The 23,593-nt window shown below is 43.5% G+C and overlaps 1 protein-coding gene across 3 annotated transcripts in view; it reads left to right on the top strand.

Moving 5' to 3' along the window:
* Window positions 1-23,593, top strand: part of RIGI (RNA sensor RIG-I) — a 61,901-nt gene that overhangs the window by 30,990 nt on the left and 7,318 nt on the right. For all 3 annotated transcript variants that reach the window (XM_044756535.2, XM_014857506.3, XM_070495565.1), the window contains 14 exons: window positions 422-603; window positions 1,532-1,679; window positions 2,688-2,810; window positions 4,290-4,379; window positions 4,781-4,934; window positions 5,471-5,729; window positions 7,396-7,558; window positions 9,043-9,162; window positions 12,568-12,725; window positions 13,693-13,828; window positions 14,581-14,729; window positions 17,200-17,290; window positions 19,485-19,655; window positions 20,852-21,003. In XM_044756535.2, coding sequence (XP_044612470.2) covers window positions 422-603; window positions 1,532-1,679; window positions 2,688-2,810; window positions 4,290-4,379; window positions 4,781-4,934; window positions 5,471-5,729; window positions 7,396-7,558; window positions 9,043-9,162; window positions 12,568-12,725; window positions 13,693-13,828; window positions 14,581-14,729; window positions 17,200-17,290; window positions 19,485-19,655; window positions 20,852-21,003 — 2,096 coding nt within the window. The remainder of the gene's footprint in view (window positions 1-421; window positions 604-1,531; window positions 1,680-2,687; window positions 2,811-4,289; window positions 4,380-4,780; window positions 4,935-5,470; window positions 5,730-7,395; window positions 7,559-9,042; window positions 9,163-12,567; window positions 12,726-13,692; window positions 13,829-14,580; window positions 14,730-17,199; window positions 17,291-19,484; window positions 19,656-20,851; window positions 21,004-23,593) is intronic.

Below are 23,593 nucleotides of genomic sequence, written 5' to 3'. Positions count from 1 at the left end.
GTGAGCCCCTGAGGGGCAGGAATTAAGATTTCTATTTCTTCTTGCTCTCTTTACTACTTTGCACTGAGAAGCTACTTAGTAACAGGATGGTTTGACTCATTGAAAGACAAATCAGAGTTGGGGGTGAACTCCAGGGAGCGCTTTGGAAGGAAGACTTTGTACTGAGAGCTAATGTAAGACTTCATATTTAGCTGTAGTACTCTCTCCTAAGAGACGATACATGCTGTTAGAGGATCTCAAATGTTAGGTGCCTAAGGTGAGGATTGACTTTTCTTTTTGAAAGGTCACTAATAATTGAGGTGATTTACAGATATTTTTTGAGTTCTTTCACTCTCCATTCAAACATGATTCCTATGTTATTAATCTCGAAGTAGTTTTTAGTTGGTCTCATAAAAGCCCCCATTTCCTTCTTTCTTTTCAGGTTATTCTGGACTTTATGAAGCCATTGAAAGTTGGGATTTCCAAAAAATTGAAAAGTTGGAGGAGCACAGAGCACTTTTAAGGCGTTTACAACCAGTGTTTAAAACCAGAGTTAATCCGAAAGATATCCTTCCTGATATATCTGAATGTTTAATTGATCAGGAATGTGAAGAAATTATCCAGGTAATTTAATTAATATAAAGCACTGAATTTGGGGGAAATGATTTGCACATGGGAAATGTCTTCTGCTTTAGCCCTGAGAAAGATCATCGAAATCCACAGAATTCCTCAAATCTAAAGCATAATTACCTAGAACTGTACTTTTAATTGTGATCCGAGTAATTTTTATGTCACAACTTTTTTTCAGGTTTGCCCTACTTTCAGTTAAAATTGTTTTATTACTTTTGTGAATAATGTTTTATGCAAATCTAAATGAAATCAAACAGTTTAGCAAATAAAAAGAAAAAAGGCTCTAGACTCTAGTGGTTAAGCATTCCGGTTCTGGACACAAATGAATTCTGTCAGAATCCTAGCTTACCCACTTACGAGTGATCTTGGGCAAGTTACCTTGTTTCTCTAAGCCTCTGCTTCTTCGTGTGTAAAGTGGGAGTAATAGTACCTTACTAACGTCGTATTTTTATAGGAATTAAATGAGATAATATATGTAAAGTACTTACACATTCCTGGCACATAAGTGCTTGATAAATTTTAGTTATTAAGTAATGTATGTCCCACTACCCTGAAAAAACCATTTGTTAATCTTTTGTTATATCCTTCCAAATCTCTCTCTGCTCATATGCTCATATTTTGAATGGTTGTCAGATGGATTGTTTTCCTCATATTGGTGCTGATGACAAATATAAGATCTCAGAGGAGGTGAGAAGGCCTGGCTTAACGTAGTGATATCATGTGTGGAGGACAAGGATGAAGGAAAGGTATCTTAAAAGACTGTACTGGATGGGGCAAACATGGTCATGAAAAAGACCTTTCGAACCATAGTATATGATGACTTTAAATCAGGTAGTGATTGAACTGATATTTCTTCAGTAAAAACTCATAAAAGGAAACCTTTTGAAGTAATTGGTCAATCAACTGTGGTTGTGTTGCTTAGGTTTGTTCCAACAAGGGGCTGATGGCAGGTGCAGAGAAAATGGTCGAATGCCTTCTCAGATCAGACAAGGAGAACTGGCCCAAAACTTTGAAACTTGCTTTGGAGAAAGAAGAAAGCGTGTTCAGTGAGCTGTGGACTGTAGAGCAAGGTGGGATGTTCCAGGAGAGAGCTCTGCAGGGTGGGAGGGGCTGAACCTGTGCTCTGCCTTCCTGAGAGTTCGCCTCAGGGCTTCCTTCATTCCTATCTGATTTTGCTCACAGCCGGAGGCGTTTTCCCCATGGTACATCTCTGGTGAGAGACCAGCAGGAAATCTCTGGGAGGCGAGTGCCTACTTGCCTACAGAAGTAGTTTGGTTGTATATAACCCCTAAAAATGGACCAGGGCAAACGGCTCTCATCCGAAATTAGCCCATCTGGCCAAAAGGACTTGGGGAAGGTAGGGTCTGAGCTTGCTGTATGAGTTTAGATTATCAGAGACATAGCTTGAAAGTACTACAGTTAAAGCTTCAAACTCCAGGACCCGCCCCCTTTTCAGAATAGACTAATGGTAGACATTGCCTGGTTCTCTGGCCTGGAAGCCATCTGAACCAGAACAGAACTGTGAAGAATCGGTTGTGAGAAGCATCTGAGCCATCGTTTGGCTTCCTGAAGCTAACGCCTTCTCCGAGCGTTGTTGCAGGCTGAGTGGTAAAGTTAGCTTTTCCTAGGCTTCTTTAGATCACAAAGTTGTTCCAGAAATTGTATAAATACACCTCTGATTTCTTGGGTCAGATCAAGAATGGAAGACATGAAGGTCTGCTGACCGCTGCTTCTCTTCTTTAGTGTACATGTCAGTCACCTGGAGAGCTTGTTAAAATGCAGATGCTAATTCAGTGGAGGCTCCAAAGTCTGCACTTCTAATGAGTTCTGGAAGTTGCTGGTCTGTGTTCCACACTTTGAATAATAAAGCCCTAAATGACATTGGGGTTCAAACTCCAAACTGAGATTTCAAACTCAAAAAGATTCATAAAATTGTTTTAGGAGGTGAGGGTAGTGGTTGTGAGAAATGTTAATGGAAGCTTAAAAATTTAGTATTAGGACCTCTTTGTGGGGCTTTCATCATCAAGCCTATAATTACAATATGTAAAGATTCTAACATGATTTTTGGTCTCATAAAGGTGCAAAAGGAGTTGAAACTAAAGATCTTGGGGATGAGGAAATAGAAACTTCTGAGATACAGATTTTCTACAAGGAAGAACCAGAATACCAGAATCTGAGTCAGAATTCAAGTCCACCTTCAGGTACCCAGCCCTGTTCTTTTCCATAATGATGCCCTTCACTTATTTTGTGTGGGGATGCGTTTTGCAATGCCAAAAGTCACAGCCTTCTGAAAAGATTTTTAAGGAAAATTAAGAAAGAAAAGAGAATTTATATTAAAATAGAGACTTTTTCTATAATTAGAAATGTCATTCTCTCCCTTCCATAGCTATTGTCAACTTCTTCTTTCTCTTTCGTCGTCTTCTTTTGTCTGCTTTTATCACTAAGAAAGTATGTGCATGACTGTATGTGCAAATGTGTGCAAAGAGAGTCCTCCCAGCTGCTCAGCGTCTGTGAGATCCCAAATCAGCCCAGCTTTCTAAAGAACTGCTTCTGCTATTTGTGAGTCACTTGCTCCATTTCCTTTTAAGATCCTGGGGCTGCACTGTCAGTTGATTAGGTTTGTGCACTGCACAACTGTGCTTGGCTGAGAGGTTGAGTGGGCGCTGAGATCCAGCCTGTGCCGTGTGCTCCACAGTGCGCAGAGGAGCTGTGTCCTCTGAGAGAGTCTTCTTTTTCTAATTCACACGACAGCACTGCATCAGTTAGCTGGGGTCCTATAAGGCCTGCCTTAGGTTTCTAGAAGCTTATTTTCATGAAGGCACCAGAAAGTTGCATAGTAAGCTGTAGTAAAAAGTTATTGATAAAAGGGCATCGGGGAGGAACTTAGGATTAATAATGAGTAGTGTTAGAAGGATGGTGTGATTTTAGGATAATACCATCAGAAGAAAATTTACAGGTTACTTCTGCAACTGAATAATACAAGATTCTTTTCATTCTGGAATAAAATCAATGAATGTTAAGTTGCTTTGAATTTTCCTGACATGTAGAGATCCTTAGTGAACTCAGTTAACCTTTCAGAAATTCTCCTTTTCTCTAAAATGGATAGGTTGGACTCAGTGTTGATTTCCAAGGTCTTGTCCAACTCTTAACATCCTATATGCTTATCTGCTAGTGAGATAAAGCCTCTGACTGTTTTTGAAAACTTCGGTTCTGTTGCGGGGAAATGCTGCTTGAGAGCCTGCAGAATTACACAGCGTGGGTGCTCATCAAGAAGAGATTGCTTTGGGAGTTCAGGATTTACAATTTGGTGTTTTTCATACCTCTCAGAGGGATTCGTTGTTGTTTCGTCCTGCATAGCTTTTCCTATAACCGGTGGCCCTCTCCTGCCCTGTTAGGCTATTCCTGCTTTCGTTTCTCCTTAGTAGGCTCCCATGGTTGTTTAAGAAAGAAATCTGTGTGGGATTTTTTTTTTCCTGTCTTACCACTGGTGCTTTGTCACGGGGGGAGAATCCTGTGCTTCAGATCAGTGGAGAAGCTGGAAGGGTTAATAGAGACAAGCATTCCTGACTTCCAGAAGTGAGGCCTTTCTTGCTGGAGTCAGAATTCCTGTCTGTTTGATGGTAGCTATTGCCTGGATTCCTCAGGGCAGCAACTATTTGGTTGTTCCTTTTGTGTTACAGAAGTGGCCCCATTGAAGATAAGAAATTACCAACTGGAGCTCGCTTTGCCTGCCAAGGAAGGAAAAAACACAATAATATGTGCTCCTACTGGTAAGCCGATTGCTGTTACGTAGTCTGTTTCTCTGTTTGCTGCTGCTTTTTTTCATTTATTGAATATGGGTCGAAATGGGCAAGTTTTAGTTTTTTCGTTGTTCCATTTGTCTTTTGCGAAAACCGTCCTAGTAATGTAGTCACAAGGTATTTTAAGGAACGTGAGGAGGGAAAGACAGATGCCCTCATGCCCTCGAGCCCCACTGTCTGAGTGCGTGTCACCCAGGAAGCAGCTTGATATTTCTGAGTCATAGTGTAAGTTCTACAGTTGTTAACCCATCCACCTTACCAATTTGCTAGTGAGCGCAGTGGTTTTAGGGGAGCCAAAAATAATTACCTTTCTGCAGAAATATTTTAGTATAGTATCAGTTACGTGTCTTCTTTTTTTCATATGTTAAAAGGTTGTGGAAAAACCTTGGTTTCGCTTCTTATATGTGAACATCATCTTAAGAAATTTCCACAAGGACGAAAGGGGAAGGTGGTCTTTTTTGCTATTCATCTCCCACTGTACGATCAGCAGAAATCCGTATTCTCGCAATATTTTGAAAGACGTGGGTAGGTATAACAGTCAGTCCACCTTTTTCTCTAGCTTTGTGTCATTGGTGTGTTTTCTGCTTTGATTTGTTTTTGGAAAACCATGATTCAAAAAATTTATAATAGATTCAGCTTTTATATAATCTAGATGTAATTCCTTCATGGATTTAAATATTTTTTATTAGAGATGCCTGAAATCCTAAACTGCTTTAGAGTGAGTAAATGACTTGAGATTAGTTTTACAGGTCAATGGCACATTTAATTTTTTAATGATTTTATAATTTATTTAATATTACCCCCTTATTTAAGTACTATTTGTCTTTCTGGGTGGTTTGAAAGAATTAATATCTACTATTGACTATTGAAACTAGCTTGCATTTATTGATCACTTACCATGTGTCGGGCTCTGTGCTAAGCACTTAACTTGTCTCCAGTTGTATTCCTTTTGAACTTAGGGAGAATTTAATGATCTTTGTGGTTCTTTGTGGATCTTTCATATCTTTGTGGTTCCTCATTCACATCGTGGTTGGTCATAGGGACATTCTGTCATTTTCCAGGTACAAAGTTGCAGGCATTTCTGGAGCAACATCTGAGAACGTCGTAGTGGACCAGATTGTTGAGAACAATGACATCATCATTTTGACTCCACAGATCCTCGTGAACAGCCTTAAGGATGGGACTATTCCATCACTCTCTGTCTTTACTTTGATGATGTTTGATGAATGCCACAACACCAGTAAACACCATCCTTACAATATGATCATGTTTAATTATCTAGATCAGAAACTTGGAGGCTCTTCAGACCCACTGCCCCAGGTAACTCCAAAGTCAGAGAGATTCCTCAGGAGAACTGTCACCTTCCTAAATCCTATGTACTTACCCTTGTGGCCATGTTGAAGATGTCCTTCTCAGGTTGTAAATCTATATTGTACAACTCCTTGATTAATTTTGATTGATTCATTCATTTGTTCACTTAAGAAACATGTATTAGGGGCCTCCATGTGTTGTGCACTGTGCTAGGCACGAGGGATACAAATATGAAAAGACATAGTCTTTGCCCTCAAACAGCTTAAGTCTCATAGGGAGCCAGATATGTAAGAATTATGTCATAATTTGTCATGATGGGTACGAGGTGCAGTTGGAATAGAAATGAAAGAGCTCCTAAGTGTGCTGGAAAAGTGAGGCCAGACCGAACGTCAGATTACACAAAAACTAACAAGAGTTTACAAGGCGGATAGCTGGATGGTTTTCAGTAAAGGCGAATGTGTGTCCAGAGGCGCAGGGCTATCGTGTACTCAGAGATCTTGAAGCTTTTCGGTATCACCTGGCTGCAGAGTGTGAAGCAGTGAAGCAGGATGGGAGAGAGGGAATGACTGGTAGAACGAGGTGCCAGGAGAGACCAGAGGGTGTGAGATAAGTAGGCAAGGGCTAGACGGATCAGTATGGGAGAGCAGATGGAACACCATTTTTGTGTCATCACGGGGAGGGGATGAGAAGAGTCAAGACAGAGTAGCTCATAGATGGGGCAGGAAGGGTAGGGGATCCCTGGCATAGAACCCCTCTTTTCTCTTGAATGTAGGAGAGGTAGATAGATGATTTGCTGAGAATAATCAAGATGGGAATGGGGGAGGGGGCTCAGGGTGTGTGGAGAGGATTCGAAAGGGGAGGGAGAGCTGAGAGGAATATACAGAAGAATGGGTTGGTCATACTGGGGCCCAACTGAGGTTGGAAACCAGGAATTTATAGTATACCAGTCTCACGTTTGTGTAAGGTTCTCTAGCCCTAACAGTTACCTGTTGAGGAAGCCCAGGTTAGAAGAGCTTCAGTATGGTGCCCAGAGACAAAATTCAGTAGCAGTAACATTTCTTACAACTTTTTCTTCTAGAATAAAATTGATAGTTAACTAGATACCTTGCTGATGAGTCATTCATTCAATATTTATTGAGCGGCTACTAGAGGAAGAAATAAGTATTTATTAGGTGACCATTCAACTAAATTCTTTACAAATGTTATCTTACTGAACTCGCACAGCTACCATTTTCAATAGCTGTTCCCCAGCTCTACGGGGAGCTGAAGAGACTTGTCCAAGGACACACAGCCAGGGTGATGTGGCTGAGGTTGGATGGGAGTATGTCTGATTTCAGCCCTTTTCATTTTCAGTCTGTTGTTCTGTGTATCATGGGGGGTCACAAGGGTAGAGAGGAGAGAAGTCCCGCCTTGGAAGAGTTTCCTCTTTGGGTTTCTTTGCTGATTTGTGTCCAGCTGATGAGTTGTGATACCTGCATTTATTCAGTGCTTTGCCTAATGGGGACCTTTCCACTGGCAATATCATAGAGAATGTCAGGGAAAAACAAAAAGGTGTTTTTGCTCTTTATCTGAAGTTAGTAAGGAAATCAACTTTAGCAGGAAAGGGTTACACGAGGGCTTGTGGCAACGTCATGCCATTTCCCAGACATCTAATGCTTTGGGATGCTCTTTAAAGGTCGTTGGGCTGACTGCCTCCGTTGGTGTTGGGGACGCCAAAAACAGAGATGAGGCCATGGAACATATCTGCAAACTGTGTGCTTCTCTTGACGCGTCAGTGATCTCGACCGTGAAAGACAACTTGCAGGAACTGACGGAAGTGGTTTATAAGCCCGAGAAGAGTGAGTGGGATTCAGTAACAAGCCTTTGGGACTTTGTTAGTCTCTGTGATTCCTGGTTCAGAGCCATTTAGATGAGCACTGAATTTTAACCCTTTCTCTGTTTAATAGAAAACATTTAACTCCAAACTTGGGAAATAAGCACATTTCTAGCCTCTCTCCCCAACTAAGCGCTCTCCCCGAGTGATGGTGTGGCCTCTGGAAAGCAAATGTCCCTGCTCTTCAGTTCTCTCAACTCAGACAGGGCCCAGCACTGAGAGAGATCATGAGAAACCAAGCACGGGGATGCCTCCATCCTTCCCTTGGTCCAGGCCTGAGGGAGAGACTGTGTAGACATTCATTATTTGAATATGTGTCTGATAATTTTGGTTGATGTGAAATTATCTCAAATCATCATATCTTTCCTCAAAAGATCAGAATATGATTTTTAAAAATAAGATTGACTAATAAATGTTTATGGAATACCAATGCTCTTCTAACCCAGCAAGGGAGAGAGGGGTACAGAAGATATGTATGACTTTATCCTTGCTGTCTGAATAGCATATGACCGCATGGGTATGAGGCAGAACAACACACCTCCACTAGTCAGGGAGGGGTCAGCTGAGGTCCTTCATGGGAGCTGCCTCTAAGGAGTTTAGAGAAGGTATCCAGTCTACACTTTTTAATATCACGTACAAATTTCTTTATAATCTGGTCCCCCCCGCCCTCTGAGCTGCATCTCCTCCCTCTTCCCATGAACCCAGCCATGTTGCGTTCCTCTGCGCTCTGCAAGTCAGTCACGCGCTTTCTCTCCACCTTCGTCCGTTCTGTTCTTTGTACGTGTCTGCGCTCACTTCCTCCTCACCTCTTCCCCCATTTATCCCACAACACTGCCTCCCCTGGAAGAACTGGAGCGTCCTTTCCCTGTGCTCCATGACCCCTTGCACACACTTAGGGGACAGCACTCAGTTGTGGTGATTGGCTAAGTGTCTTTCTCTCCCCTAAGAACACAGTCTTCTCTGGAGCAGGAGTGTGTTGTTTTCAGCTGTCTCTAACCAGAACGTGGCACACGGCAGGTGATTAATAAGTTTCTGCTGAAACATCACAATAATGAATGTTAGGAACATCGCGAACACTCCTTGGGAGTCGGGGGTGGTCGGGAGGGAGAAGAACAGAGAACAGAGACAGGGTTAAAAATGTGGCCCCTGCAGAGACAAGAAGGATATCAGCCTCGTAAGAGCAGAGGCTCTGTGCTGAGTAACAGCACAGAGTGATAAACTGGATTAGACCCAGAGATGTTAGAATCAGCGCCTGAAGCACATGAGAGCTGTTGCAAGCTGTTGGGGCTTTGTTAGGGCATTTCTTATTTTGTTTAGCTGACCTGCTTGTGAACTGGGGGTCTCAGGTCTCATGGAGAAGTGACAAAGGCAGGAAAGGTGTGGGGATGTCTACTTAGAACTGTGAAACGTTTTTCCTGAAAAATGCTCATTTTCCTTTGATGCCTCTAGATTTCAGGAAAGTGGAGTCACGAACCACAGACGGTTTTAAGTGCATCATATCTCAGCTGATGAGGGAGACAGAGAGTCTGGCAAAGAGCATCTTTGACGAACTTGGTGCTGTCACTCCTGGTGAGATAAAGCTCATTTTGTGTCCTCTGCATCTAGGAATGGTCACCTCTCGTTCACCAGGGTCTGTTTGCATTCTCAGTTCAGACAATGTGCAGACCGCATCCACAGGTTGACTTCTCGATTATGGGTTATTCAGGTACCTTATGAGTCCTCTGTTATTCTCTCTCGCTTTTTTCTTTTTTTTTAATCCAAAGCAAATCCATCTGGACACACACAGCTGAAAAATACCCTATTCAGATCAGTTCATTGCTCTCTTGACCTTCCAAATTAGCTTTCCATCCTGACTTCCTTACTTATATGAATGAAACCACCATGCCCGTGATGGTTCAGGTTCAAATCTGGGGGTGGTCTTTGATTCTTTTTGAGACTCTCTCATGAAGTCACCAAGTTCTATTCTTTTCATTCATTCATTCATTCATTCATCGGTTCATCCATTCACCAGGCAGTGTGCTAGGAGTAGAAATGACAAGATCGGAGACATCCCCACCCTCGGGGAGCTCACAGTCAAATAATGAGAATCAGATGGGAGCAATTTCCAAGCAGCAGGGTGGGAGAGAATTACACACTGGGTGCCATGGGAGCGCATGCCGACTCTGGCCTGGACTGGGCTGCAGGGAAGGCTTCCTGGCGGGGTGGGGGGGGGGGTGCCTGCGACAAATCTTGCAGTCAGCCAAGTTAGGGAGGAGAGACAATCAAGTGAGGTCGCAAAGGCCTCAGGCGTGGAGGGAGGAGAGAGCACAGTGAGATTTAGGAAGTACAGGCGTTGCATGATCGCTCTAACATGTGGGGAGTATAAGGAGTGAGGCCAAGGGGAGAGGCGGTGGGCAGACAGGGAAGGGCCGGGTCGGCCACGCTCAGTCTGAATCTCACCCTAAAAGCAGCGGGAAGCAGCTGAAGATGTTGAAGTGATTATTGATGTGGTCAGCGTATCAGTGCATGAAGAGGGCCACACAGAGGCCGGAGCTGGGTCGGAGAGAGAGCAGGCTTGTGCAGGGCGCTGCGGAAACCAGGCGTTAGGATGGAATGACTGACTGGATTTGGTGGGAGAGAGGGGAGGGAGTGGGCGGCTCCCTCCCAGGCTCTGGCTGGCTCACCTATACGTGTGCCAGCTGGTGGTGCTGGTGCCAGAACTAGGCGCAGCTTTGGCAGGTACAGGTGAGTTTAGGCTTCTGGAGATGCTGAGTCTGTGACATCTGTAAGACACCTCATGGAGTCTCACCTTCTCTCACACTGACTTTGCTTTTCTCTTTCCTTTTCTCTCACAACTTGACTTAGGACTTACCCTAATGGCCTTCTAGCTGGAGTGCGCACTCCCACTCTCTTTTCCACCCACCCCCCATCGTCTGGTTAGGCTTCCTGAAATGCTGGTCTTGTCGTGTCGACATCCTGCCTGACAGTCTGCGCCCTGCACACATCTGCTCCTGCTTCCCCAGTCTTACCTTCCACGCCTTCCCTGCTGGAATCCTCTGACTCAGCAATTCCTTGAACATGTTCATTCCCTTGTTCCTTCATTCACTGCCAGGCAAGATGCCAGGCGATGGGAATACAGCCTGGGCCCTGAGACGCAGCCCCTGCCCTCGTGGCACTTCCAGTCTAACAGTAAAGCCAAAATTAGATAAGTAATAATGATAAAGCAACAGAGGAGGGGTTAGGTGGGTGGTGATGATAAGTGATGATAAGGTGTGCTCCAGACAGAGGGAACAGCATGTACAAAGGCCAGGGAGTTGAGAAAGTCTGGGGACCTCCATAAGCCCTGGAACATTCAGGAAGGGGAGCAGCTAGAGATGAGAGTCAGAAGTGGGTGGAGACCCTGCCATGGAGGATTCTGAGCTGGATAGGATTTTGGCCAGAGGAATCCACCAAGGGCTTTTAAGCAGTGGGGTAGCACAGCTTCTCATCTGCGATGTTGACAACTCCCCCTCGCTGCTGAGTGGGGCGTGAGGAGCGAGGAGTGGGTTGCGGGGAGCAAGGCGGGAAGCTGGGAGGGAGGTTGGGAGGCTGTCCTGTTATCTGGGAGCATTAGGACGTGGTCCAAATGGGGCAGGTGGCAGAAGGGTAGGGAGACCTGAATGTCTACCTTCTTATTCCTCCCACCCGGGTACCCTACCTCCACCTTCTCATACGTCCAAATCCCATCACCTGCTCCTTTCCAGACTGCTTAGCTTATTTTCACACCTGCTCAAGTCCAATCAATCCTTGTGGATCCATCCGGTTCACTGCTGGCCTCTTGTTTGTAGTCTGGGCTGGAGGGAAGCGCGTCAGTTCTGCTTGTTTGGGGAGCCCCCTTTGTCATCTTACGACAATGTGTGGGTGAGAGGAGAAGTTTAACCCAGAAATGCAGCTCTCGCCTCTGAATTTTATTGTTCTGTGATCTGCCCGAGGGGCCCTGGGAGCTGAGCCTAGAGTAACTCATAGACTGCGTTGCGTGAGAACAGGGCCGTGTCTTCCTCACCCTTTCTCCCCAGCACCCTGCACAGAGCCCGCAATTCTTGAACCAAGCAACAGAGGCTTAGCTCGGGAGATGCATGCGTACGAAGCATCCATGACAAGTATCTTTCAAGCACCTGTTCTCTGCTTGGCCCCGTGAATGGTGCTGTGGAGATCAGACGGCCTAAGTTCACAGCACAACAGGAGAGGCTGTGTTGAGTTCTGTCTTTCCTGCTTTTAAATCTCCCCCTCTGTTACGATCTATTATTTTTACTGACTGCTCTTTCATTTTTAAAGGCTAAGTTAGATTTTTTTCACGTCCATTGTTTCACTTCTGGGCTGCTTCGGTGTCAGCTCATAGAGCCAGTAAGGCTGGGGCATGGGACACACATGGATTTGAATTCCTGCATTCCCCCCATGTTCTAGCTGTGTGACTTTTGGTAAATTACTTCACTTTTCTTTTTTTTAAGGAAGATTATCCCTGAGCTAACTATTGCCACTCCTCACCTTTGTTGCTGAGGAAGACTGGCCCTGAGCTAACATCCGTGCCCATCTTCCTCTACTTTACTTGTGGGATGCCTACCACAGCGTGGCTTGCCAAGCAGTGCCATGTCTGCACCCCAGATCCAAACTGGTGAACCCCGGGCTGCAAAGAAGTGGAACATGTGAACTTAACTGCTGTGCCACTGGGCCGGCCCTTACTTCACTTTTCTGAGCTTCAGTTTCCTCATCTGTAAAATGTAAAATTTACCTGATGGGGTTATGAAAATGAGCTGAAATGATGATTGTAGGCCCTTCGATTCTTGGTGCATAGGAAGTGTCCAGTCATGCACATGCACACATACACTGCTGGAAGCTCAGACGTCTAGGAGGCCTACTGTGTTTACAGAGAGTAAGAAAAAAAGAGAGGGCGAGGCACGCTTCACACCTTAAATGGCTGACCTTACGGCACAATGAAAACCTTTTTTTTTTTTCCAGAAAACTTATCTCGCTTTCAAAATCGGGATTTTGGAACACAGAAATATGAACAATGGATTATTGCAGTTCAGAAAGCGTGCATAGTGTTTCAGTTGCCTGACAAAGCCGAAGAGAGCAGGATTTGTAAAGCGCTGTATCTGTACACTTCTCACCTGCGGGTACGTTCCTTCTTTGGAAAGGCCTGTTTCACTTGCAGCAGCTACTGGGAGCTGCGCTGTGGCGGCTGACAGAACATCAGCGTTTCATCTTGTCCCCGAGAGCTCATTAGGAACTTTCCAGGAGGTTCTTATGAAGCAAACTCCAAAAGTTATCCCATTCAGCATCCTCTTTGTGTACTTTCTGAAACATAAGAATAGAGGCAACAGGACAGAAACAAAGGCTGGAGATCTGGGCTGTGCCTCCAGCATTCCCATGATTGACGTGACCGGAAAGAGTTGGGTGATGACGAACATTATTGTAGATATGTGACCCATGGCAGCCGTCTTTGAAGTTCAGTGAGTGGCTCCTGTTGCCATATCCTGAAGCATGTGTGTTCTTACCTTTGGCAAAGCCACGTGCTCAGAAATCCAGGCTCTCCGGTTGCCTTCTGCGTCACCAAGAAGTTAAGAAACAACCACCAACACCTCTGCTTATCGTGCCATGGAAAATATTTAAAATGTGCTCCATCAGTGTTCGTTGATAGAATTTTCATGAACCTGATTGAATATTTGGTGTAGGTGGTGGGGGCCATGATTCTGAACAGGTGCAATTACAATTCAGTGAGTGCTTTGGATGTATAGCGATGAAGTGGAACTCTGAGTTATGAGGCAGGCTGATGTGGAAGTTGATTTGCTTTCGTTTTTTAATCTTTGACATGTACTTGTTCTTGTAATTTTCTCTTTGTCTTCCTAGGTATGATTCTAGAATCCAAAGCGATCCTAACTAATCAATGATTCTAGCTAATTGAGATTTTGTTTTACAGTATTTTGTTAGGGACCATTCATCTTAAAAAAGCAAGTTGGAATAGATTTGAGAAAAGTTTATTCTTAAAATTAATTCTGTGCTAAGTACAGCTGATTGAACTTATGTACAGTGAATGTGTTAGACGTTAGAAACACATTGAAACTCAGTTTTCATTTTAAACAGAAATACAATGACGCCCTCATTATCAGTGAGCATGCACGAATGAAAGATGCTCTGGATTACTTGAAGGACTTCTTCAATAATGTCCGAGCAGCGGGATTTGATGAGACCGAGCAAGATCTCACTCGAAGATTCGAAGGTGGGTGTTGTTTCTAGAGGAGGAAGGCATGGGCACCTGGCGACAGCACACTTACATTGTATTATACTTAGCATACAGTGATGCTGAGGGAGCTGTCCTGGGCTTAAGAAGATATGATTGATGGCAGGACTATTAATTAAGCTTCAGTGAAATCTGGTACTTATGGAAAACATTTACTGCTTACACCATTTCCTATTTTGAAGAAGGAAAAATAGTAGGATTTGCAAAGGATATATCCCTTAGAACTAGTAAATGGATAGCATTTTTTGGTTTAATTTTTAGTAATTTTATACAGGCTTAGAAAGTACAAAAAAGTGATTTAATGATATTAAAAGACTATAATTTATATATCCTATATAAAGAAGAAAACCAAAATGGCCTATAATCCCACTGCCCTCATATTATGAAAAATATAGGAAGATATTAAATGAAAAGCAAGTCTTTCTTTTCCCTCTGTCAGATTCTTTTTCTCAAAGGTAATTACTATTAATAATTTTTGGCCTATACCAAAGTATTTACTATACATATATGCAACCCAGTGGTGTGCTGCTAAACAGTGAACAACCAGCTCTTTGAGGAAAAATGTATGCATTTATCAATGTATTTAATATATGCATTAAATCAGTGGTTATTACTCATAAAATTCTGGTCAAAGATTGAGAGATTAACTGTTTGAACTATAGCTAAAGGTCACAGTATGTTCTAGATTTCTAGAATTTATAAGCCATTTATAAAACGTTCCCCTTTTGCAGAAAAGCTACCAGAACTAGAAAGTGTTTCCATGGATCCCAGCAACGAGAACCCTAAGCTCAAAGACCTCTGCTTCATCTTGCAAGAGGAGTACCACTTAAACCCAGAGACGAGAACCATTCTCTTTGTGAAAACCAGGGCGCTTGTGGATGTAAGCTTCCTCCCCCTCGTGGATGACAGATTGATCCAGGACCACTTTATTGAGAACACTGTCCTCTCCCCACTGCTTTGCGCTCAAGCATCCCTATATGTGGGGCCTGTCTCTGGGCAACCTGTTCTTTTCTGATGATGTGTCTGTTTATCCTTACACTGTTTATCCTTTATGCCTCACTGTCTTAACCTCTCTAGTTTATAATGTTTTGACACCTATAAACCAAGCACTTCCTATTTTTTATTCTTTTCATCAATTTAAAAAATTGTAGCTATTCTGTGGGCTCGGTAGTGGCATCCCACTAGGGTTTTAATTTGCATTTCACTAATGGCTGACACGGTTGAGCATCTTTTCATATACTGATGAGCCATTCCTATATCTTCTTTGGTGAAGTGTCTGTTCACACACCTGGTACCCATTTTAAAACTGGGTTTAACTGGGTTGTTTGTCATGTAATTGTTGAGTTTTTGAGAGTTCTTTCTATGTTCTGACAAAAAGTTCTCTGTCAGAAATGTGATTTGCACATATTTTCTTCTAGTCTTTTCATTCTCACAACAGTATCCTTTACATATTGAAAGTTTTAACTTTTGACAAAGTTCAGTTTATCAATTTTTTTCTTTTTGTGGATTGTGCTTTTCTTTCGTTTATTTTTTTGTGGGGAAGAATGGCCCTGAGCTAACATCTGTTGCCAACCTTCCTCTTTTTGCTTGAGGAAGATTGTCGCTGAGCTAACATCTGTGCCAATCTTCCCCTATTTTATGTGGGATGCCACCACAGCATGGCTCGATGAGCAGTGCTAGGTCCGTGCCCAGGATCCAAACCTGTGAACCCCGGACCACCAAAGCAGAGCGCATGAACTTAACCATGCCACTGGGCCAGCCTCTTGTGGATTGTACTTTTGAAATTGCCTCTAAGAACCCTTTGCTTACCCAAGATCATAAAGATTTTCTCTATGTTACTTTCTAGAAGTTTTATAGTTTTACATTTGAAATTTAGGTCTACAATCCATTTTGGTTATGGGTTGAGATGCGTTTTTTTCTTTTTGTATGTGGACATCCAATTGTTGCAGTACTGTGTATTGAAAAGACTATCCTTTCTCTTTTGAATTGCCATCGTAACTTCTTCAAAAATCAGTTGACTGTATTTCTGTGGATCTATTTCTGGACTCTCTGTCCTGTTCCGTTTGTCTATATATCTGTCCTTTCAGCCATCCCTCACTGTTTTGATCACTGTAGCTTTATAGGAAGTCTGGAAATAGGTAGTGTGCGTCCTTCAACTGTTTTCTTTTTTTCAAAATTGTTTTATCTATCTTCCTTTGCCTTTCCATTTATATTTTAGGATCAGCTCGTCCACACCTATGAAAAAATCTGCTGGGATTTTGTTTGGGATTGCATTGAATCAATAAAATTGGGGAGACACGACATCTTAACAATATTGAATCTTCCAATCCATGACCATAGTACATCTCTTCATTTATGTGGAGCTTCTGTATTAGTTATCTATGGCAGATCACAAATTACCCCAAAACTTAAAGGCTGGAAACAACAAACATCTATTCTCTTACCATTCTATGGGTCAGGAATCTAGAGATAATTTCACTGGGTGTTTCTGGCTCAAGGTCTGTCATGAGGCTGCAATCAAAGTGTTGGCCTTGGCTGTAGTCATCTCAAGGCTTGACTCGGGAGGATCCACTTCCAGCCTCACTTATGTGGCTGTTGGCAGGCCTCAGGATATGTGCTTCTAAGCTCACTCATGGGGGCCTCTCCCCAGCCGGGCAGCTGGCTTCCCCTAGAGTGAGTGATCCAGGAGAGACAGAGAGAGAATGCCTAGTAGGGAGGTCACAGTCACTGTGTACCTTCCACTGGAAAGTGATACCCCATCCTGTCTGTCGTATCTTACTCCTCAGAAGCAAGTCAATCAGTCCAGTTCACACTCCAGGGGAGGGCTTACACGCGACCCTGAGCACAGGGGGTGGAGATCACCTACCACATCTTCTCTGGTTTCTTTTATCAGTGTTCTGTCATTTTCAGTATGCAGATTCTGCACGTATTTTGCTAGGCTAATACCTAAGTATTAATTTTTTAATGCTATTGTTTACAATACTTTTGTACTTTTAATTGTTTGTTGCTGGAATATAGAAATACAACTGATTTCTGTATATTGATTCTGTGTCCTGAGACTTCACCAAACTCACTTATTCTTTCTACATATCCACTATTCTGAACTTTATTTTTTTCACTTAAAAAATATCTTGGAGATTAAACCACATCGGATCACAAAGATCTGTACCTTTACAGTTAATTATTGGTTAGGGTTCAATCCCAAGAAGCTTTTTCCTCAGGTTTGTCAGTCTGAAAACTGTCTGTATACTAACTTAAAGGGTTTTTTTCCTCTTGCATATATTTCAGTGTTGAATTAATCCAGATGGTATACAAATAGTGTGCAACTGATGATGGCTTGTCATTTTCAGGCTTTAAAGAAATGGATTGAAGAAAACCCTAAACTGAGCTTTCTGAAACCTGGCATATTGACTGGCCGTGGCAAAACAACTAATAACACAGGTATTTATATATCGTGAGTTGGATTTAGTATACTGTATATATGTATATATATAAGAATATGGGTAATATACTCAAATTCTTTCTTAATGCTTGTATTAGTCAGGGCTCAATCAGAGAAGCAAAACCAGTAGGAGTTTATACATACACACATATCTCTTGTCTATATGTATATGTTCACACACACGGGCGTTTATCACAAGGAATTGGCATATACAGTTGGACTGGAAGAGCAAGTCTGAAGTGGTCAGGAGCAGGCTGGAACCCCACAGGCAGGAGCTCCTTGGAGTCTCTGAGCTCAGGGAATGCCTAAGCCCTCTTGTAAAGGGCTGACTTGATTAGGTCAGGCCCACCTAGGATGAAATCCCTTTTGATTAAGGTAATATCAACTGATTAAGAACTTGAATTACATCTGCAAATTCCCTTCGCAGAAGCACCAAGATGAATAACTGGGGACTGTAGTTCAGCATAGCCCATTTGACACATCAAAAGCCATCACAGGGCTCAAATGCCAAAACCTTGTATGTGTTACCTCCTCCCTCATGTCCTGCAGACAAAACCAAGGTTATTGTTTTAGATATTGTTTGGGCATGTTACTCTCCTGCTCAAATTCTCAACCAATAGATTAAGATTAACTGGAAATAGAAATGTTCTGTGATTATTTTATCATTATTGTTTAAACTCTAGATGCTTTTGTGTCTATTATGTATTTTACAATTAAAAAAAATATCCAAGCAGACATTCCTGAAATCTAGCTCAGGTGTCAAAGGATGAAGCTGCCTCTGGGATCCTCCAGGAGAGTCATAGGTCGCCAGCCCTCACCTTGCCTCTCACAGCCCTGCTCCCCGTGCCTTGGTGACCGGCACTGACAGGCCCTCACTCTGTCTCTCCTGTTTAGTGTTGTTTATCACAAACAGCCCCCACCCTGTCAGTCCTCAGCCATCACCCTTGCACTTTCCCCCTATGCAAAATTTAAACCTCATGAGTCTAAAAAGTAAATTCAGATTTGGCTTACCAAATGAAATCCAACACCATGTTATTGTGGTTGGATTCAAAGTTCTCTGCCATCGAACATGAGTCCAATCTGATTTTCCAACTCCACAAATAAGCAGTCAGAATATATTTTGTTTGTTCATTTCTTCATCCATCCATCCACATTTATGTAGAACATACTCTGTACCAGTCGTTGTGCTTCTGCCAAGCAGCCTTCTCCAGCCTCCTAAGACTAGTAGAGGTGGCCCTCCACGTTCCCATGGTGTCCAGTTCTGCCTCCATTTCATTCCTCATCCCATTGAATTATATCTTCTTATTTATATCCTTCTTCCACAAACTCTGAACTCCCTATATATAAAAATGGACCTTTTAACCATTGTATCCTTATCTGACAAACCGTAATTGCTAAATAAGCGTTTGAGGAACAAATGGATGAATAAGTTCAGAAATTAATGGAGTATGGTGTCTGTCCTGGGCATGCTTATTGCTCAGCAGAAGACGATGGTGAAAAGAAATTGTTTTGGTGTTAACAAAATATATCTCAAGATTTTGACTGCCAATATACTAGTAAAAAATTGGAACTTTTATAAATTCTGTTAACTCTGAGGTGGAGAGCACTGAAATTCTTTGTACTCTCAGTCTGTCGGTGGCTGAGAGCTGCACACTATTAAGGTCCTTTTAAATTCAAGGCCGGGTTCTGTCGCTAGCTAACCTGGCAGTTTACCATCCCTCCAAACCTCAAGGTGTTCGTCCATAATGGGGAATCATAATGCTTGCACATCAACCTAAAAGGGCTTTGTGAAGTTCTAGCAAGTAAGTAGATGTGAAAATATTTTGTCAGCTGTAAACTTCTATCCATGTGCAAAGGTGTTATGATTAGCTATTGATATTTTTGCAAAAAAAAAATCAATATTTATTTTGAGATAACATGACTGAAGCCACCTGGCTAGTAAGTGCTGCAGCTAGAATTTGAACTCAGGCCACCTTGTGGGCAGAGTCCAAGTTGTCAGACACCACCCTAAATGTCCTCTCTAAAACAAGGATAGGAATGGGCCCTACTGCCTGGGGTTGTTGTGACATCATGAATACAAAGCACTTAAACAGTACGTGGCATGTAATAAGCATTCCATAGTTAATGGTTATTTTTTCAAGGGTAAAGTTCCCTCCCTGGTGAGTTGTATAATGCCCTTTGACTCTGACGTAGGAATGACCCTCCCAGCACAGAAGTGTGCATTAGATGCATTCAGAACCGATGGAGATAACAAGATTCTGATCGCCACCTCAGTTGCTGATGAAGGCATCGACATTGCTCAGTGCAATCTGGTCATCCTGTATGAGTATGTGGGCAACGTCATCAAAATGATCCAAACCAGAGGTGAGAGAATCTTTGCTGCCATTACTAAGTGGCTGCCAATTTGTCTGATTTGTGAGTGTGTCTGTCACTCTGGCCTTTCTCCTTTACCGGGTCATAGTTGGGTGTGTGACCAATGGCACAATAGACTCTGGTATCCTTGGCTCTAAAAGTGGCTTACTTGGTCAGGATTGGGTGGCTACAGTTTTGTCCACTAACACATACCCTGTTTGATTCAAAAACAATGAATTTTACTTGACCAACACTGACTGACATATGTATTATGGAAGCATTAATTCCCACTCTGATTGAGGCTTTGGCAGTCAACGTGTGCACCTTTCATGGTTGTGTTAGGTGCTGGTGGGCCCCCTGGATTACAGAAGAGACCCTCCAAGGAGTTCTTCTGTCCCACTTGAACTAGACAGTCTCCTGCCTAGTCCGTCTTCCTTTCTCCAATTTCTGTAACATCAGCTGCCACATTACTTTTCCTGAAAAACAGCTCTGAGCCTGTCACTTCCCTGTATAGAAACTCCAGGGGTTCCCCAATTTTCTTGATGTTAAAAAGTTTTGAAAATCCAGCACCCACCCGTCTTTCCAACCTTATTTCTCATTCTTCCCCTTATTTATTATCCACTTCAGCCAGCTGGACTTGCTCCCTTGTTGAAGGAATTGTTCATGTGCTGCTGCTGCTGGCTCCGTTTTGCCTCTCCCCTCCCCCTGTATCAGTTGTTGCCGATTCTCCCAGCGGGCAGCAGTCTCTCTTTGGAATGACCATAAGCCTTTATATCCGTCTTTCTTTCAGCACTCATCATTTCTACCTATATTTGGCTGGTTGTGAACATAACTTACTCTCCGTTTCCTAGAAGGCTCTTGGGGGAGAGTCTGTTTATTATTCGTCTCAGAGCACTCACAGCGTCACTCCTGAGGGTTCACGTTGGCTTGTCTTTAAAGCAGTGTCCCTGGCAGGGTGCAGTGCAGTCACCCTCACCGTGGAGACCCCGAGGAAGCCGGGTTGCGGGGCTCTCGTTTATCCGCATGGTTGATGTGCGGGTGCCCGCTGCATTTGAGTCCCTCCTCTAACTGCCCAGCTGCCCTAGAAAGCGGGATTCAGTGAACCAAAGCTGAATTTTGAGAATACCCCTCTCCCTTTACTTACCTAGTCTCAGAGCTATCAGAGTTTTAAATCAAAGACACTAAATAAAATATTTATTTTCTGGTAGGCAGAGGAAGAGCAAAAGGTAGCAAGTGCTTCCTTCTGACTAGTAATGCTGATGTAATTGAAAAAGAAAAAATGAATATGTACAAAGAAAAAATGATGAATGACTCCATTTTAAGCCTTCAGGCATGGGATGAAGCAATATTTAAAGAAAAGGTAAGTCTTTGCATCTGTGTTACTCGTTCAGAATCTGCCTGTAGGTAACCGACAGGGACTGTGCGCATGGCTGGTGCCTTTGACCATATTGCTCCAAGTGTGGCTTTAGAAGAGTCAGTCCATGCTTAAAATTCTGTCCTGCAGTGAACATCAGATTCATTCTACTTTGTCTCAATGTGATTAAAATATATTTTATTAATGCTAATACCTAAAGTTATGTTTTTACATCTAAAAGGTAAACTGAGCTAGAATTGCTCTCAAGTTGACAGTTCATCTTGAGGACCACACCCAACACTGCAAGACACAGCTCTTTTTGTCTTTTCCTCCAGTCTCTCTCTCTCCTGTCCGGAGTCCTCAGAGAAAAGCTCCCGGTGCACGATGCAGGTGTTGGAATGCCTGTTTTTAGGCATGGAGAATGATGCGTACTTGGGAGTGGCACAGATTCAGTTCAGCCTCTTGTAGTGACCTTAGTTGGATTGTAATTTCCTTAATAACACAGAAGCATGGAGCCAGGTTGGGGAAAGTCAAGACACACACACACACAGACACACAGACACACACACAGACACACAGACACACACACACACACACACACACACAGACATACACACATGTTCTCCGGACCCTCTGCAGAGATTTCCGCCTCAGCAGTGTGGAAGCATTGAACACTGCAGGGCTTGGGGGGAGTTTAACATTGGAACCAGTGGTTTCAGTCCCAGTTCTGCCACTTACAAGATGTGTGACCTCAGGGAGTTCCCCTTGGAAATCATCAGCCTCCTCATTTGCAAAGTTGGGAGAATACGGTATTTAACTCACGCGAGGTTTCGGGGGGTAAAATGAGAGGTGTGCATTGTTTCGCACAGCGCCTGCTATAAAGTGACACTCACACGTGGGGGTTGTTGGCCAGAGGTGTGAGGCACCCTGCAACTCCATGCAGGGGAGCATGGCAGCTCAGCAGACCGGCTCCGTCGTGTCCATACCTTTAAAAAGTCACGATCTGTGTGCTCAAAAAAGCATCGTGAAGCAGAGATCTAGAGCAAACCAACACTTATTTTAGGACAAAATTACAACTTTATGTCAGTAGTTACTCATTTTAAAACATTTCTTCCTAACGTTTGGAGATCAAGATATTTAAAAACGCCTCTTCCACATTTCCAGGGAGAGGAATTGCAGGGAAATTCTTTAGTTCCTCCTTACTTTTACTGAGGACAGGGTTTTTTCACTGAGCCACCTCCCTATTTTGTAGAATATGGGGATGTTGCCAATAAAGGCTTTAAAACCACACTAGCTCCAACACCCATGGCATAATTTTTATCTCCTCCACTGGGTGACAAGCTGCTTAGACTCAGATGTGGCAGAAACAACAGACTAAAAGTCTATTGAGGGAGACGGAGGCCGGGCCAGACGTAGACATCTCCTGTAACCAGCACAAGTCAAGGAGTGGGGTGAGGAGAAAACGGGTTAAATGTCTGTTGAATTAGGTATTTAATAGCATTTGGGATTCCTCTAACACCCAGAGATGGAAAACAGGCAGAGATGGTAAAGAATGAGAAAGAGACCGGAACAGGTGCAGCCAGGAGTCACTGGCAGCTGCTAATTCCGGGGCAGCTGGGAGCTTGGCGTCTTGGTGTCATCCCTGGCCTGTCATAGGTGACCTGGCCCTGCTGCTCCCTTGGAAGAGGGAGGTTTTGCTTTCACAGGCTTAGTAGAAGTATAGTAAGGTGGGGGAAATCTTATATTCTTGGAACTAAAAGGTCTTACGGTTCCTGAGGGGAGACCCCTCCTGTGATTTTGCTAGAGGCTTGGGCGTTGGATCTGAGCGCTATGGCCCTTCGCCTGGGCTTCTGTGGGAGGTGGAAACTGCAGAAGAGGGGAAAGCCGTTTGGAGCTCTGTAGGGCGGCCTCCGAGTAGCTGCATTGTCCACTGTCTGCGCGTGGCGACCCTCCCTGGAGCACTGTGGCCCCCGGGACCTCTGGTTACTCTGCCGCCATCTTACCATGCAGACAGTCCGGAGGTATGCCAGAACTTCCTTCCATGATGGAAGCCCAGGATTCGGCAGTATTTCATTCTGGAGGAATAAGGTATAAGGGCTATTTCTCACAGCTCTAGCTGTGAAGGATTATCTGGAATCAAAATGAGGCAGCCTGCTTTCTTTCCTCGTGGAGTAGAGAACAAGATACGGGGTGACAGAAAGTTCCTTTTGGCAGGAGAGCTTCCAGCCTGTGTACCCGTGCCTGCGCACAGACGGAGCTTCAGGGTCCTGCCTGATTCCCCTCAGTGGGGGGGAGCTGGGTGGCTTCTCCAGCCAGTGCAGGAGGGAGGCCGTGGGCTGGCCACCGAATTTGTGACTTTGGTTGAGCCTCTTTATCCAGTTACTGAGTTTTAGTTCGTCTTAAGTACAGCAGTGGTAGTTAGTTTTAACTGATTAGGATTTATATCTGTTGCCCACGGTAACATTTTAAATATTTGAGATTGTTAGTTTTTAATTGAATTTTTGTCTATAATTGAATATCATTAGATATATGTGAGTGTTTTTTAATTGGCTGCCCAAAGGGCAAGTGTGTATGTGTACCCTCTTTCCTGTCACAT

The sequence above is a fragment of the Equus asinus genome, chromosome 23, assembly GCF_041296235.1.
Source record: "Equus asinus isolate D_3611 breed Donkey chromosome 23, EquAss-T2T_v2, whole genome shotgun sequence".
In the NCBI taxonomy this organism is placed as follows: Eukaryota; Metazoa; Chordata; class Mammalia; order Perissodactyla; family Equidae; genus Equus; species Equus asinus.
This window is presented reverse-complemented; position numbering and strand designations above follow the sequence as displayed.